Genomic DNA, 12,573 nt, shown 5'->3' with positions numbered 1-12,573 from the left:
ACTTGTGGTATATTCTTTATTGTTTGAATTCTAATGACATTTTTCTTAAAGAGATTTTCCAGTAATTTTCTGTCAACTTGTGACATTTCCTACACCATAAAAGTGTTCGAACAAAGTCGCGTGTCGTTTGAAGGGGTCGACTATCAAATAGGCAAAAGTCTGCTCCTCTTCTCGTCGTCCTGGGTAACATCGACCGGATTCATCCTGCAGAGGATAAACGACAAGACGTGTTTTAACCAGGAGGGAAGATTGAATTTGATATTGCATTCTCTTCAAATATATCATTTATAGAGCAGTAAATTCAGGATTCTGGATGCTGATATATACATTTTTACATTAACTTTATTAATCAGGTATCATCTAGTGATGTTTCTCAATGCTGCTAAATGTTTTTTAATGACTCCCCTCATTGGAACGTACATACACTTTATGCATTCAAACTTCATCAGAATACAGAGCCACTTACGTAAGCACAGACTTTGAGGACCGTGGAGACAACACTGATCTTCTTAGTCTCTGGATCCTTCTGAACACTGCATAAGCTCAATATTAGATAATTATTATCAATAATTGTTTATGTGTCTGCTGAACATCAGACACAGCAAAGATCATCCTCCGCCCACCTGATCAGGTCTTTGTAGATTTGCTTTGTGGTGCTGAGGTAAGGATGGATGGCGTCTTCATACTGACAGAGCTCTCCTCCTAAACAGAGATGCTTGAAGAGGCGAAAGAGAAACTCTCTTCGCTCCTCTGTCCCAAACTCGCCGTAGTGCTCCGAGTCCTCTTCCTGCAACATCTGGAGGAACAGATGGAAGATTTGGAGTAACGCCACGTGAAAATAAGTAGAAACAGTAAATACATGGAAGAGAAATGACAGTGACCTCTCTGAGTTTGTCGTAGTAGCCATAGACATCATGAAAGCATTTCACCACATATCCAGAGGGATCCAGGACCCCACATGAGTAGACCGGGTCAAACAGCGCCATGGAGACCTTGGTGCACGGCACTGACTCCACATCAACAGACAGCACTGCCTGGTCTACAAAAAACATACACAAACCAACAAAGAAGTCAAAAACATTCCAGCGACTGCCAATACTGTCAAGAAGATGAGATCAATATCCTATTAGCAGTGACGGAAGGCTGTTTATCATACCGAGAGCAACCCCTGCTCCATCATTCAAGTTCCTGGACAAACCGGATACCACATGAGGATCTGTGAAGAAACACTGCAAAAATAACGCAATCAGAGACGACTGAACACAAAACATACAGTAATAATTATTTTAAATTATTTTTCTAGGGTATAATCCCTTATCAAAATTTGATTCATTATATTTGTAACCATTATTACACAATGTTTACAAAAGGTTCTTGACTCAACATGCAATATGTTTAATAATTATTATGTTTAGTTCTTACCATTGCAAACTGTTTGCTGTTGTAGGGGTAAAAAACTTGGTCAAAGCTGTAAGACTGAGCAGAAATCCTCCCCAGCATGGACCTGAAATTAATACATGCATATTAAATGAGAAGCTATAAAGCTAAAAGCACAGACAAGAAGATAAGATACAAAACATAGCGGTTTCTTAGGTTAATTAAATTTCTTACGTCACCATTTCATCAAAAGTCTTAAAGTGTTTTTGTCCTGCAGGAACGAGAACTTCTTGGAGGGAAGAGGACGGAAAGAAAAAGTTGTCTCAAACTCATATTTTTCACCTGCCATTTTTCTTCGGTTTACCGATAACCCACGTAAACAGAACAAGAGTTCACGCGTGTTCACGAACAAGGAGCAGGTTTTTGTGCGTTTATCAACCAATCAGCGGCGACGGTGCTCGCTATCGGCCAATCAGCATCCGGTATGTCCAGCCGTTCGTGTTACACAACTAGCAACAGAGTGGTCATCTTAGTTTTCCATCCATCTTAGACTCTTTGTGTACTTGTTTCCTTGACAACGGATTAAAGCGCTTTCTTTCTTTCTCTCTTTCTTTCAAATAAAGTTTTTTTGAATTGAATGAAAGAAAAACCAAAGTAAATAGCAGGAATCCGCTGTAAGCGGACTGGTTATGACAATGGCGACAGGAGGGGAGGATATCCAACCTTCTGACAACGATATTTCCAAAACTATTAGCGTGACAGCTGCAGGATACAACAAAAAATGTATTTTCTGCAAAATTGTGAACAATGAAATCGAAACAGAGCTTCTTCACTGCGATGAGGAGATTTCATGTTTCAGGGACATCAGACCTGGAGTTCCCCACCATTATCTAGTTGTCCCAAATAAACATGTAGGGAACTGTAAATCCCTCAGTAGAGAACATGTACCTCTGGTGAAGCGGATGCTGGAGACAGGGAAGGACATCCTTCAGAAAAACAACGTTACAGATCTCACTGATGTCAGATTTGGTTTTCATTGGCCTCCATTCTGCTCTGTCACACACCTACACCTGCATGTCCTGGCACCTGTCAGTCAAATGGGCTTCATGTCTCGCATCTACTATAGACTGAACTCTTACTGGTTTGTCACAGCAGACCAACTGATAGAGCATCTCAACTCTAAAGGAGAGACGAATTAATGTCTTTGGATCCAGTTCTCATCTGATTTTATAAAGGAGACTCAGACATCCACCTTCCTTGTTGATTTCAGACATTCACTTACACTGAGCTGCTGACTGTTTGGTCAAAGCAAATGGTTTATTTTTGATTCAGACACTTAATAGATTGGAGGTCAATTTTTTCTTCCAACTTGATACATGTCAAACAATTACTTCAGTATCAATTGTTTCAGTATCTTTCCATCTTTCATTGAGTCTCCACCAAATGTAATTGGAGGAGCCGACTCACCCCACAGCAACTGACTTTGATCAATTTTTATTGTTTATTTACTGCATGTAATAATCATGAAGTATTCTTTGTTAATGTTCAACAGTTCCCATTTTCCTTTTTCCATTTTTTTCAAAATGTTCAGGGTGTTCAGCAAACCAATTTTCGATTGATATTCAATTGATATATTTTGTTTAGTTTGATTATTATTTTCCTACTATTAATAGTTTTTTGGAATGTGAGTTTTACGTGACTGTGATTATTTTGTAATTTGTTTTTTTTTGTGTGTGAATAAACATGCTTTTAAAAATGAAATGAAATGTATTTGTTGTATTTTATGGGCCAAGTAGGATTTCCATGATGCTCTGCTGAACTGATGTGCATGTTTGTCTGAAATTCTTGTACAACTCAGTCAGAGAAATGAATGTGTAATCCTCACAGAGGCGTACCTGATTGGACACCTGCACTTGTTGTGTTCCTCAGCTGTATCAGATAAATTCGAAATAAGGGATGATAATTATTCTGCCTTTACTGTATTCAATTTTATGCACTTTGAGTTTAATCTAGCACACATGTGTCAAACTCAAGGCCTCGTAACCATAGTAACAGAACATCGCACAAGGGTTGATGGGAACTCTCAAGGCACTCTGGGACGTGCAATGGTGGTTCGCGTTCAGTCTCAAAGTGCTCTGCTCTCCATACCAGTAATGTACTGTAAGTATTAATGAGAAATGACTGATGAAACATGAATACACCACTAGATGGCGCTGTTTACAGTCAACCGACACTAAGACACATCCATAGTACAGTAAGTCAATGTTAAGTGTGCAGTATACTATGTGTGGTAATCTTATGGGTTTTGACTCAAATACCACAGCTTTGTTCCGTTGGTTTAATCACAAAATGAATTGAATTAATTATTCAAGTCCAAACAGAAATGTGACAACAAAAACGACCCCGAAAACACACTGATCTCAGTTAAAAACAGTCGGATTTCAGCATCCAACTCCATAAAATTTATTTTCATTGGTTGATCTTAGTTCTCAAATTAAACTCTAACCAAAGCCAAAGAGATTTCTCATCAGAGCCAATATTCCCAAAACCAGAAGGTAGTCTCATCCTTCAAAGTCAAACTGAAATGGGATAAAGAAGATGCTGGTTGCCATCCAATCAGAAGCCAGGAATAGTTGTACTATTTCCATTTTTTCCAACAGCCGAGATTTTTTCTTTTTTACATTTTTTCCACATTTAATTTAGTACCCAAGACACATGTTTACATTGGCTGATCCTACCCCGGCCCCCAGCTACAGATCCCCCTCCTGATGTGTTACACATTAATGCATATCTTAGTACCAAACAAGTCCTTACTTAAGACAAGATGATTTGTGCATTAGTTAAGCTTAATGTATGCATATTAGTGCACCTCTATGTGCACTCTATCTATCTACTAAATATTTTCAATACTGTTTTCTCTAAAGCCCTGAGGTAGACAGATATGTCCCTAGATATTTATAACCCACCTCTTATTTTACATTTACTTAAGAAGACTAAATGTTCTCTTTAAATCTTACACACTAAAGCATTAGGAACAAAAAGTACAACATTCCTACCCTAAAGATATTTTTAGGGTTTTATTTATATCACATCCAGACGTCTCTTTCCATAAAGTACTACCACTGCCTGTCTCTCTCACTCTCATCCCTACAAATACTTTTATTCATCCTGGATCAACTATTCATTTCATTCCCAACATTCCAGGATGGTCAGGGATGCAGGATCCTTTTGATCCATGCAACATATTATAACATGCCCAGGCCTGATATTTCTCACTGTAACCATACAGAGTTTATTTTTATGATATGTATCTGCATGTATAAAATTTAAAATCTTCTTTAAATTAACAGCTTTTAATGTTGATCTCAAATAAATCAGTGACAAAATAGCGAGAGACCAGAAACAATACTTTAAATAAAAACACTACACTTTCAGATGACACAACTGGAGTCTGCACCAATTACAGCAGTAATCCTCCTCCCAGTAGACCTGTGCAACCTCCGATTGATGTTATTCTATGAAATAGCGGCTGTGCATGTTGTTCACTGAGATTTTATAAATGGTTCAGATGGGGGGGCAGGTCACTGTCAATTTGGAACGGCCAATCAACTTTAATAAACTAAATTGCATTTAAAATGTATACTGTCATAATGAAAACAGAGACGGTCATTTAGCTTGTCTAGACGCTGCTAAGCCCAATCCAGAGGGTGCATGATGGTCCACATGCGGGGCCCAGATCCAGCCGTTACCGCCCAAAAGACGCAGCGAGAAAGGAGTGAGAAACCTGTGCCAAATTGATGTTTTGATTCTCCACAGCCGGCATGTAACCTGACATAAAGTAATTAAAACGCAACTCTGATTGCAATGTAATGCATGTAATTGCCCCTGATTCTTGTCCCATAGACATCATGACCAGCAGGCTGAGGAGGTGAGACGCCAACATCTCATGAGAAAAAGCTTCATTAGTTTCTGTCCAAATATTTTTAATGGAAAAGGTGAAGAAATAACTACACGCAGATCCCACAATTACATCATATCATCTTTGAGTCCTTAAGAAACCTCATTTTCAGGATTAATCAAATTGCTGTTTATGTTGTTACTCAGACTTGAAAAAAAAAAAAAGACATTTGTCTTCACACTTACAGGATAAATAAAGGAAGACACACACAAAAACAGGAAATACATTCATGCACGAGACAAGCTGTTGGTATTGACGACACGTCGAGGTTAAAAAATATCTTTCAGGATGAGCAGACCGGCGGCACCAGAGCACTCAGCGCCGGCGGCGTGACTCCTGGCCGGTAATGTGCTCCTCAGTAGAGGACACCTTCTATTTTCCACACGTCAGTCAAACAACTATCTAAGAGGCTTCGGCCCAAAGAAACATCCAGACAGGCCTCCAGGAGGACGACAGATATGATACGTCCTCGTCCTGTCATTATCTCGTGACCTCTCAGATTTAGTTGAGGACCTTGTAGGAGATTCCTACCTTCAGGATGAGAAATTATAACTGTAGAATGTGAATGTAAACAAATAGGAGAAACAGATAAAGTAAGAAATGTGAGCATCAAAAAAATTATCTAGATTATTATGTCTTCATCTGAGCAAACACTCCTCTTTAATTTTCTCTTTTCCTTCTCCAACGGTATGCGATAGTGTGTCTGAGATATTCTGGGAATCCCATGGGAGCCATGCAAGGACACGCCAAGGATGAAGAGCATGGAGGAGGAGGAGGAGGGGGGAGCTGATATGTCTGCCCCTTTATGATAATATCTTTGGAACTGTCTGCTCAGTGTCTCCTCATCGTGCCGCGGCTCTCTAACCTATATAGCACCGCCCGCAACCGAGCCTGAAATGTATTGATGGATAACAGGTGCTGTCATCAGATAGTGATTGGTGATGGTTTTACTGTCATGGTTCAAAGGCTCAAAGGTCACAGGTCAAGACAATTACAAGTAGTGGCTGTTCAATGGGTTGGGGCCAGAAAGCTTTGCTATTTGTAGATTATACACATCTGTTTTTTTTCATATGATGCTGGTTCTTCAGCAAATCACTGTGATAAGAACAAGGACTCACACTTGTTCCCGTTTCGCAGCCATCGCAAGATCAAGTATGTTGTTTATCAGTGTCATAGTGTGTGATCAGAGGAGATAAACAATTGGAGGGCTTGTGTCAGTAAAACCTACATAGTGGGAGATGATATGGAGTTCACAAGCAACATAATGAATATATGAATATATATATATATATATATATATATATATATATATATATATATATATATATATATATATATATATATATATATATATATATATATATATATATATATGTCAGCCATGCTATTGGCTGACAGCATCCACAAGTGCTCTGCGTTCCGATACTCATATAACGCAGTGCACTTCCGTGTATTAAAGAAACACTTAAAATTGCTTTAAACAATCTATAAGAGTGTGGAAAAAGTAATACAGGTGGTTTAATATCAGTATGGGGAGGGTTCATAAACATTTAAATTAACGTCAATAATAAAATAGTTTGTTGCTACATCGCGGAATTTCATTTTTTGCGGGAAGTCCTGGAAGGCATTAACCGCGAGTGACGAGGGATCACTGTAATTTTTAGGTAATGTTTTTTTCAGATATGTCTCATGAAGAATAATTATAAAACATCGTGGCTACCTTGTGATTGATGAATTAATAATACTAGTGGTTTTCAACTGACGCACATTCGGAGTTACACCGCCAACTGAGTGTTGCCCTGCAGTTCCGCGTTCTACCACGGGGGGCAGCACCGCTGCTTCACACAACTCCAACACTCGTCTCCACCTCTTGTTGTTTGTTTGTTTGTTGTAAACTTTGTGAGCATCTCAGGCGTCAGGCTTCGCACCTGGGACACCTGGGATAAAGGTAAGCTACATGCTACATGCTACATGCTAAAGAAAACATGAGTGATACAAATAAGCACCCTGAATATTTAGCCCTGCTGTCATTTACAACCCAACTTCATTGCATAACTGCTGTTGTTGCAGTGTTTTATAAATAAAGTTGACTGTTGATATTGAGGGCTACCTGTATATGATCAGATTTAATTAGGACATCCTAGCTAGATGTACCCTGTATTCAAATATGGTCACTTCCAGTTACAGATCACTCCAAACTTAAACAGACAAACTGGGCATTTTAGAGACCACCGACAAATTCTAGCTACATGACAACTCATGTTGTTGAAAAAGCATGATTACAAATGACTTCTCCGAATATCAGAATGTCTGTGGTTCACTATCCAACCAGGACCAGAAATACTCTGCTGAACAGTATAAATACAGTCCGGTTACTTTTACACTTGAAGAGGATGAGTGGGGGGAAAACATTAAAGCCACTTTGGACAAAAGTATCTGCTGACTGAATGAGAAGCCGGGATGAATGATGGTTGATACTGAATGCATTATACATTCAGTGAATCTTATGTTAGCAACACTTTCCATTTGCTTATGTGATCACAATGTCAGTGACTCTTTCTTGAACTTGTGACATTTGTGAGATGACCAAACCGGGACAAGCGTCCTGCCTCTCAACGCTTCCGATTGCTCATTTCTGCCCTGGAATATGAGGCTGGATGTTCCAAAGGCGTCCAAGAATGTCCACTGTTCGCCAGCCTGTAGCAACGAGTGCTGCTTATATTGTCTTTCTATCATGGAGTTATGGCGTGGCCCTGCAGCGCAAGCATATCAATAAAAATACATGCTTAGTCAGGTATGTGTTTTTATGTTTATTTGATGCATGCAACATAAAATGTATTTCTTTTCGATCACGAGAATATCGATTATTCCATTGCGCAGGAACACAAACCATAACCCGGTGTACTGGGAGAGGAGTGGAAGAGAGAAGGAAGGGATGAAGCAGAGATTATATTAGCAGAGAACATCTAACTTCGACCTAAATTAACACTCAATCCTTTTAAAAGTTTCAATCTATCAGCATAAAAAAAGGAAACCAATTTGTTTTACTGCTTAATCCCACAACCCAATGGTGATCAGTGGATCACGTGTGCAATGGTTGTGAGTTTGGGCTGATAAACACATGATAAACAGACCATAAGTGAGGAATGCTGCTGATGCTTCCACCCCCCCGAGCCTCACCTCTGGCTCTCCGAACCCCAGTCCGGTCCAAATAAAACACATCTCTTCCTTTGGGCCAACCTATTTCCCCTTCATTCCTGGAAACGACTACTACGCTTGAAGAAACCAAACTTGGAGGAATCAAACCGCCTGCATGTCGATGAGACAATATTTCCAAGGTTAATTTTTTCATTCTAGTGACTCACCACTTAAGGAAAACATGATAATTCTACATGGAGTCTTATCAGTTACATGTAAACACAAGCATGCACATGAACACATATCACACACTCTCATAGACCGTCACACACATAAACTTTTAAGTATGCATGACAGAAAAGTCTATGAAAGACATTTAAGATGCCTTGTTAAATTCAGTTTTTCTTATTTACACATCTAAAAACTCTGTTTTTAAATTTTTTTTTAAAAGACGTACATGTAGGCTTGTGAAAACATGTGCAGATACTATTCCTTTGACCCCTAAGCGGGGGCTAAATACAGATTCAGCCACTTGTGAAAGTAAACACATTAATTGAAATGTGCCACAGATCCATTGATTAGCCTGGAGGATCTATTAGCCTCTATTAGAAGCGATTGCAGACGGACCAGCGGATGGGCCATCAGAGAAAGGATGGATCAATGATTGCAGGATGAGGGAAAGGTACTGAGAGAGGGTGTTGCCCCCCCCCCCCCCCCTCAGCTGGGCCGGCTCCCGTGGGGATGTAAGAAGCAAGGAGGTGGATGGAGTGCCACCTGACGCCTCCTCTTGTGTTTTTGTTTAAAAAAACGACAGATGACATCACAGGAGAGGAGGATTGTGTGCATCAGAGGGAGGACACACCAGCTCCTTCTCCTCTCCCACTGTTATGAATTACATGTGTTAAATAAATTGTTTCCGTCGACGTCCAAAGTCACCGTCTTTTCTTTTGAAAGTCTATCAAAGGAGAGTTTTTATGACTTTCTTGCAATGCTTTCAACACAGATTGTGCAAACAGTCTGCAACACATAACAAAAAAATCAATAAGATATTTAGGATCAAATTTCATTGTATCCCTTTGACTTAATGGTAGCACATAAATCAACAAAATTAATGATGATTTGGCGTTTGCATTATTTGAAATACCCCATGACACTCTCTGCTGTCCTTTTGTTGGAGTAAAAGTGTTTTTACGAGCGTCACATTTTATTGCTCTAATATTTACGGCTTTTGTGTTTGTTTCCTCGAGTATTTGGACAGGTAACTTGTGATTATGGCTGACCTGTCTTCACTTACTTCTTCACTTACTTGTCTGTGCCAGTTTATTGACAAGACAAGAACACGCCAGGCTTTGCACTCACCAATCGAACTGACTCAGCAATCTTTTTAGATGGATATTTGTGTGGAGAAACAATTTTCATAAAAATTATATTTTGTCTAAAATCGACAAACATTTTACCATGTTTGTTTAAGAAAAAAGTTTAAAATTGATATTTTACATTAGTATTGATTAGCGACACAGGGGTGCACGCTTCGAGGTGAAGGGAAATCCATAACCTTTTGAAAGCAGAATTTATTTTACTTTTGCTGATAATGAAATTCATGATTTTTTTTTTGTGGCAAATCACTTTTTCCTACATGTTTGAATGATTCAGGATTTGTCATATCTCAGTCAGCAATAATCAATCTGCAAGTCTGTGGTTTCACAATCAATACCAATGGGATGTGAGTCATGTGAGGCAGAGGTGCCAGACAGACTGACCTTTACATCTTTAGGCTAAGTGCAGAGCAATCCATATTTCGCTTCATGACGGTGAATGTATTTGACTTTTAATGGAAGCTGCAGAAAGCGTTTTTTGCGTACATGAAAATGATGTAATATGGAGAGTGTGAAATACCGACCGCTTCTAAATGACGCATCTTCGTAATTGCATAATTGTTTCTACAGAAGGCTTGACTCTGCGTCACGTCCTCTTTTCACAGCTTACGTTCAAATCTGTTAACTTCTGCACCGTAAGGATTTTCATATCCCTTTTCCTCTCCTTGTTCTTCCTACCTTCACTCTCAGACACGCAGAATTGAATTAAAGCAAATATAGTTCATAAATGGACCTGTTTTATTAACACGAGAAGAACCTTGACCTCGGAACTGAGCCGTGCAAATGGATAGTGGATGAAAAGGTGACTGGTGTTCCGTATTCCAGTCCTTTCTGTTGTTGGGTTACTTTGTTTTAGGGCTCCACACAAGGCCGATCGGCTGCTCTTGAAACCCAAACTGTGAAGCGAAATATCCACAGCTGCGGAAACTGGATAACAAACAGCACACTGGGATTGTGATACTCTTCCAAATGCCTGTGCTTCTCATCAACACTACAACATGTGGGTGTTTTCATCTGAAAAACATCCACAAAGACGTTCGATGTATTCCGCGGCTCTGTCCACGTGTGTGACATCAGCACGCCCATTCTCCTTGTTGACCATCGTCCGTCCTTGTACTGGTTTTTCCAGGAAGAGGGAATGCACCAGAGACGAGGATGTGGTTGGACGGAGATAGGACGACGATAGGAGCTCCACCCCGACGCGGTGCAGCTGGGATTCCCGGCGTTGCTGTGTAGCATGATGGGAGGATTGTGATGCGATGAGGGGAAGAAAGAGATTGATTGTTCGTCAGAATCACTCTGTTTGTGTGGGTGGTTGTTCCGTCTCAAGTCCGGACCCCCTGTTTCCCTTCAAGCTGACTTATTCATCACATTTAAGCCAATAACCAGAATTGCATACACATCCAAGAGCGCACAACTGTACGTTTACATGCGTGTGTGTGTGTGTATCAGCTGCTCTCCCCGAATGGAGCAGATTTTGAATGTATGGGCTCTATTGTTACCACATGTGGCCTCAGCCGACACAGTGCAGCTTGTTTCCAAGAGAAGCGGCCCCTCAAACAGAAGCGCCGCTGATCTGAAATCTGGTTCAGATTTTCTGCTGCTGTCATGAAGAACAAATGTCGCAAACATCTGGAGGTCCTCTCACACAGGCCTGAGTCACCACGGGTTGGGTCACGTCCACTTATGTACACATTAAATGTACACCACTCATACATGAGTTTTGCAACACGCCGCCTACAGATCTTGTGAGACATGTTGCAGACATTCAAGGTGATTCACTGATAAACTGGAAATGAATCACACACACACACACACACACTCCCTTGTCTGGTGACTTTCTCTGAATCGGGTCCTTAGGGGTCCTCACAGACGGCCTGTCTTTCAGATCCCTACAATCAAACTCCTTTTTGCGTTTACTGTTAGCAAAGGATCACTGGTTTATTCTTCTATATGTGACTCATCTGCAGGCCTTCTTTGTTGGATTTCATTCTTTACCTGTTAGCAAAACTGAATCAGTCTTCACTGGAAGGTAAACATGTGCAGCAAACCCCGCAGTAATGATGGAGGGAATCAAGCTGTGTACACATCGCTTAGAGCTCCTTTTTTTTTTTTCCAAGGAGGTATGATGTTGTGTAAGAGGTGATAAAGCTGTAATTACAGCGCCGTACGAACGGTGAACGTCTCCTTTTGCTGACAGGAACTCTCTGAGGGTTTTTTTTATTTCTGCCGTGTTGCTTGGAGAATCTTTCCTTACAGGTTGTTTCATCTGGATGAACAGAAGACTTAAATGCAGGCATTAAAGATGTCAAACACTAATTTTACATTACTGTCCAATAAATTATTGTCATATGCATCATTTTTTATTTCATATTTTACTCAAATAAATAAAAAAATTACAAAAAAATGAACATAACGACCTGCAGCTTGACTGTTTCATAAATAGAATTATGGAGGATGATTGATTTCTACCATTTTAAAACATCTCACTCTCACACAAATGTGAATTGAATGTTTGAAACCTATAATAATTTCTACTATTTGAACAGGAGCGTTTGGATTTTTTCCCCCCAGTGAACAATCATATCTCATATCTGAGCAGATCGTTTCCGTCAGAATGTTGAATTTCCTCCCTGTGGAATTCAGCCAGTGCCTCTCCCAAATGAAACTGTGATTTCAACACAATTTGTTCAAACGTTCATGCAATATTATTATATATCACAC

General features: G+C 39.9%; 2 protein-coding genes across 3 annotated transcripts; one reads left to right on the top strand and one right to left on the bottom strand.

The window, feature by feature from the left end:
- Window positions 1-17: 17 nt before the first annotated feature.
- Window positions 18-1,748, bottom strand: cfap300 (cilia and flagella associated protein 300). Of its 2 annotated transcripts, none has more exons than XM_068333637.1 (7): window positions 1,612-1,748; window positions 1,423-1,504; window positions 1,157-1,229; window positions 882-1,039; window positions 624-796; window positions 467-533; window positions 18-204 (listed from the first exon to the last, which is right to left on the bottom strand). In XM_068333637.1, the coding sequence occupies exons 1-7, from the start codon at window positions 1,617-1,619 to the stop codon at window positions 73-75; spliced, it is 693 nt and encodes a 230-aa protein (XP_068189738.1). In that variant the 5' UTR covers window positions 1,620-1,748; the 3' UTR covers window positions 18-72. The 2 variants fall into 2 exon arrangements, with proteins under 2 accessions (XP_068189738.1, XP_068189736.1); XM_068333635.1 differs by having other exon boundaries at window positions 1,617-1,746.
- Window positions 1,749-2,072: 324 nt separating this feature from the next.
- LOC137607803 (adenosine 5'-monophosphoramidase HINT3-like) lies at window positions 2,073-2,576 on the top strand. Its single transcript, XM_068333795.1, has one exon. It carries the CDS (start codon window positions 2,073-2,075, stop codon window positions 2,574-2,576), a length of 504 nt encoding a protein of 167 aa, XP_068189896.1.
- Window positions 2,577-12,573: the final 9,997 nt, after the last annotated feature.

Source organism: Antennarius striatus, chromosome 14 (genome assembly GCF_040054535.1).
Source record: "Antennarius striatus isolate MH-2024 chromosome 14, ASM4005453v1, whole genome shotgun sequence".
In the NCBI taxonomy this organism is placed as follows: domain Eukaryota; kingdom Metazoa; phylum Chordata; class Actinopteri; order Lophiiformes; family Antennariidae; genus Antennarius; species Antennarius striatus.
This window is presented reverse-complemented; position numbering and strand designations above follow the sequence as displayed.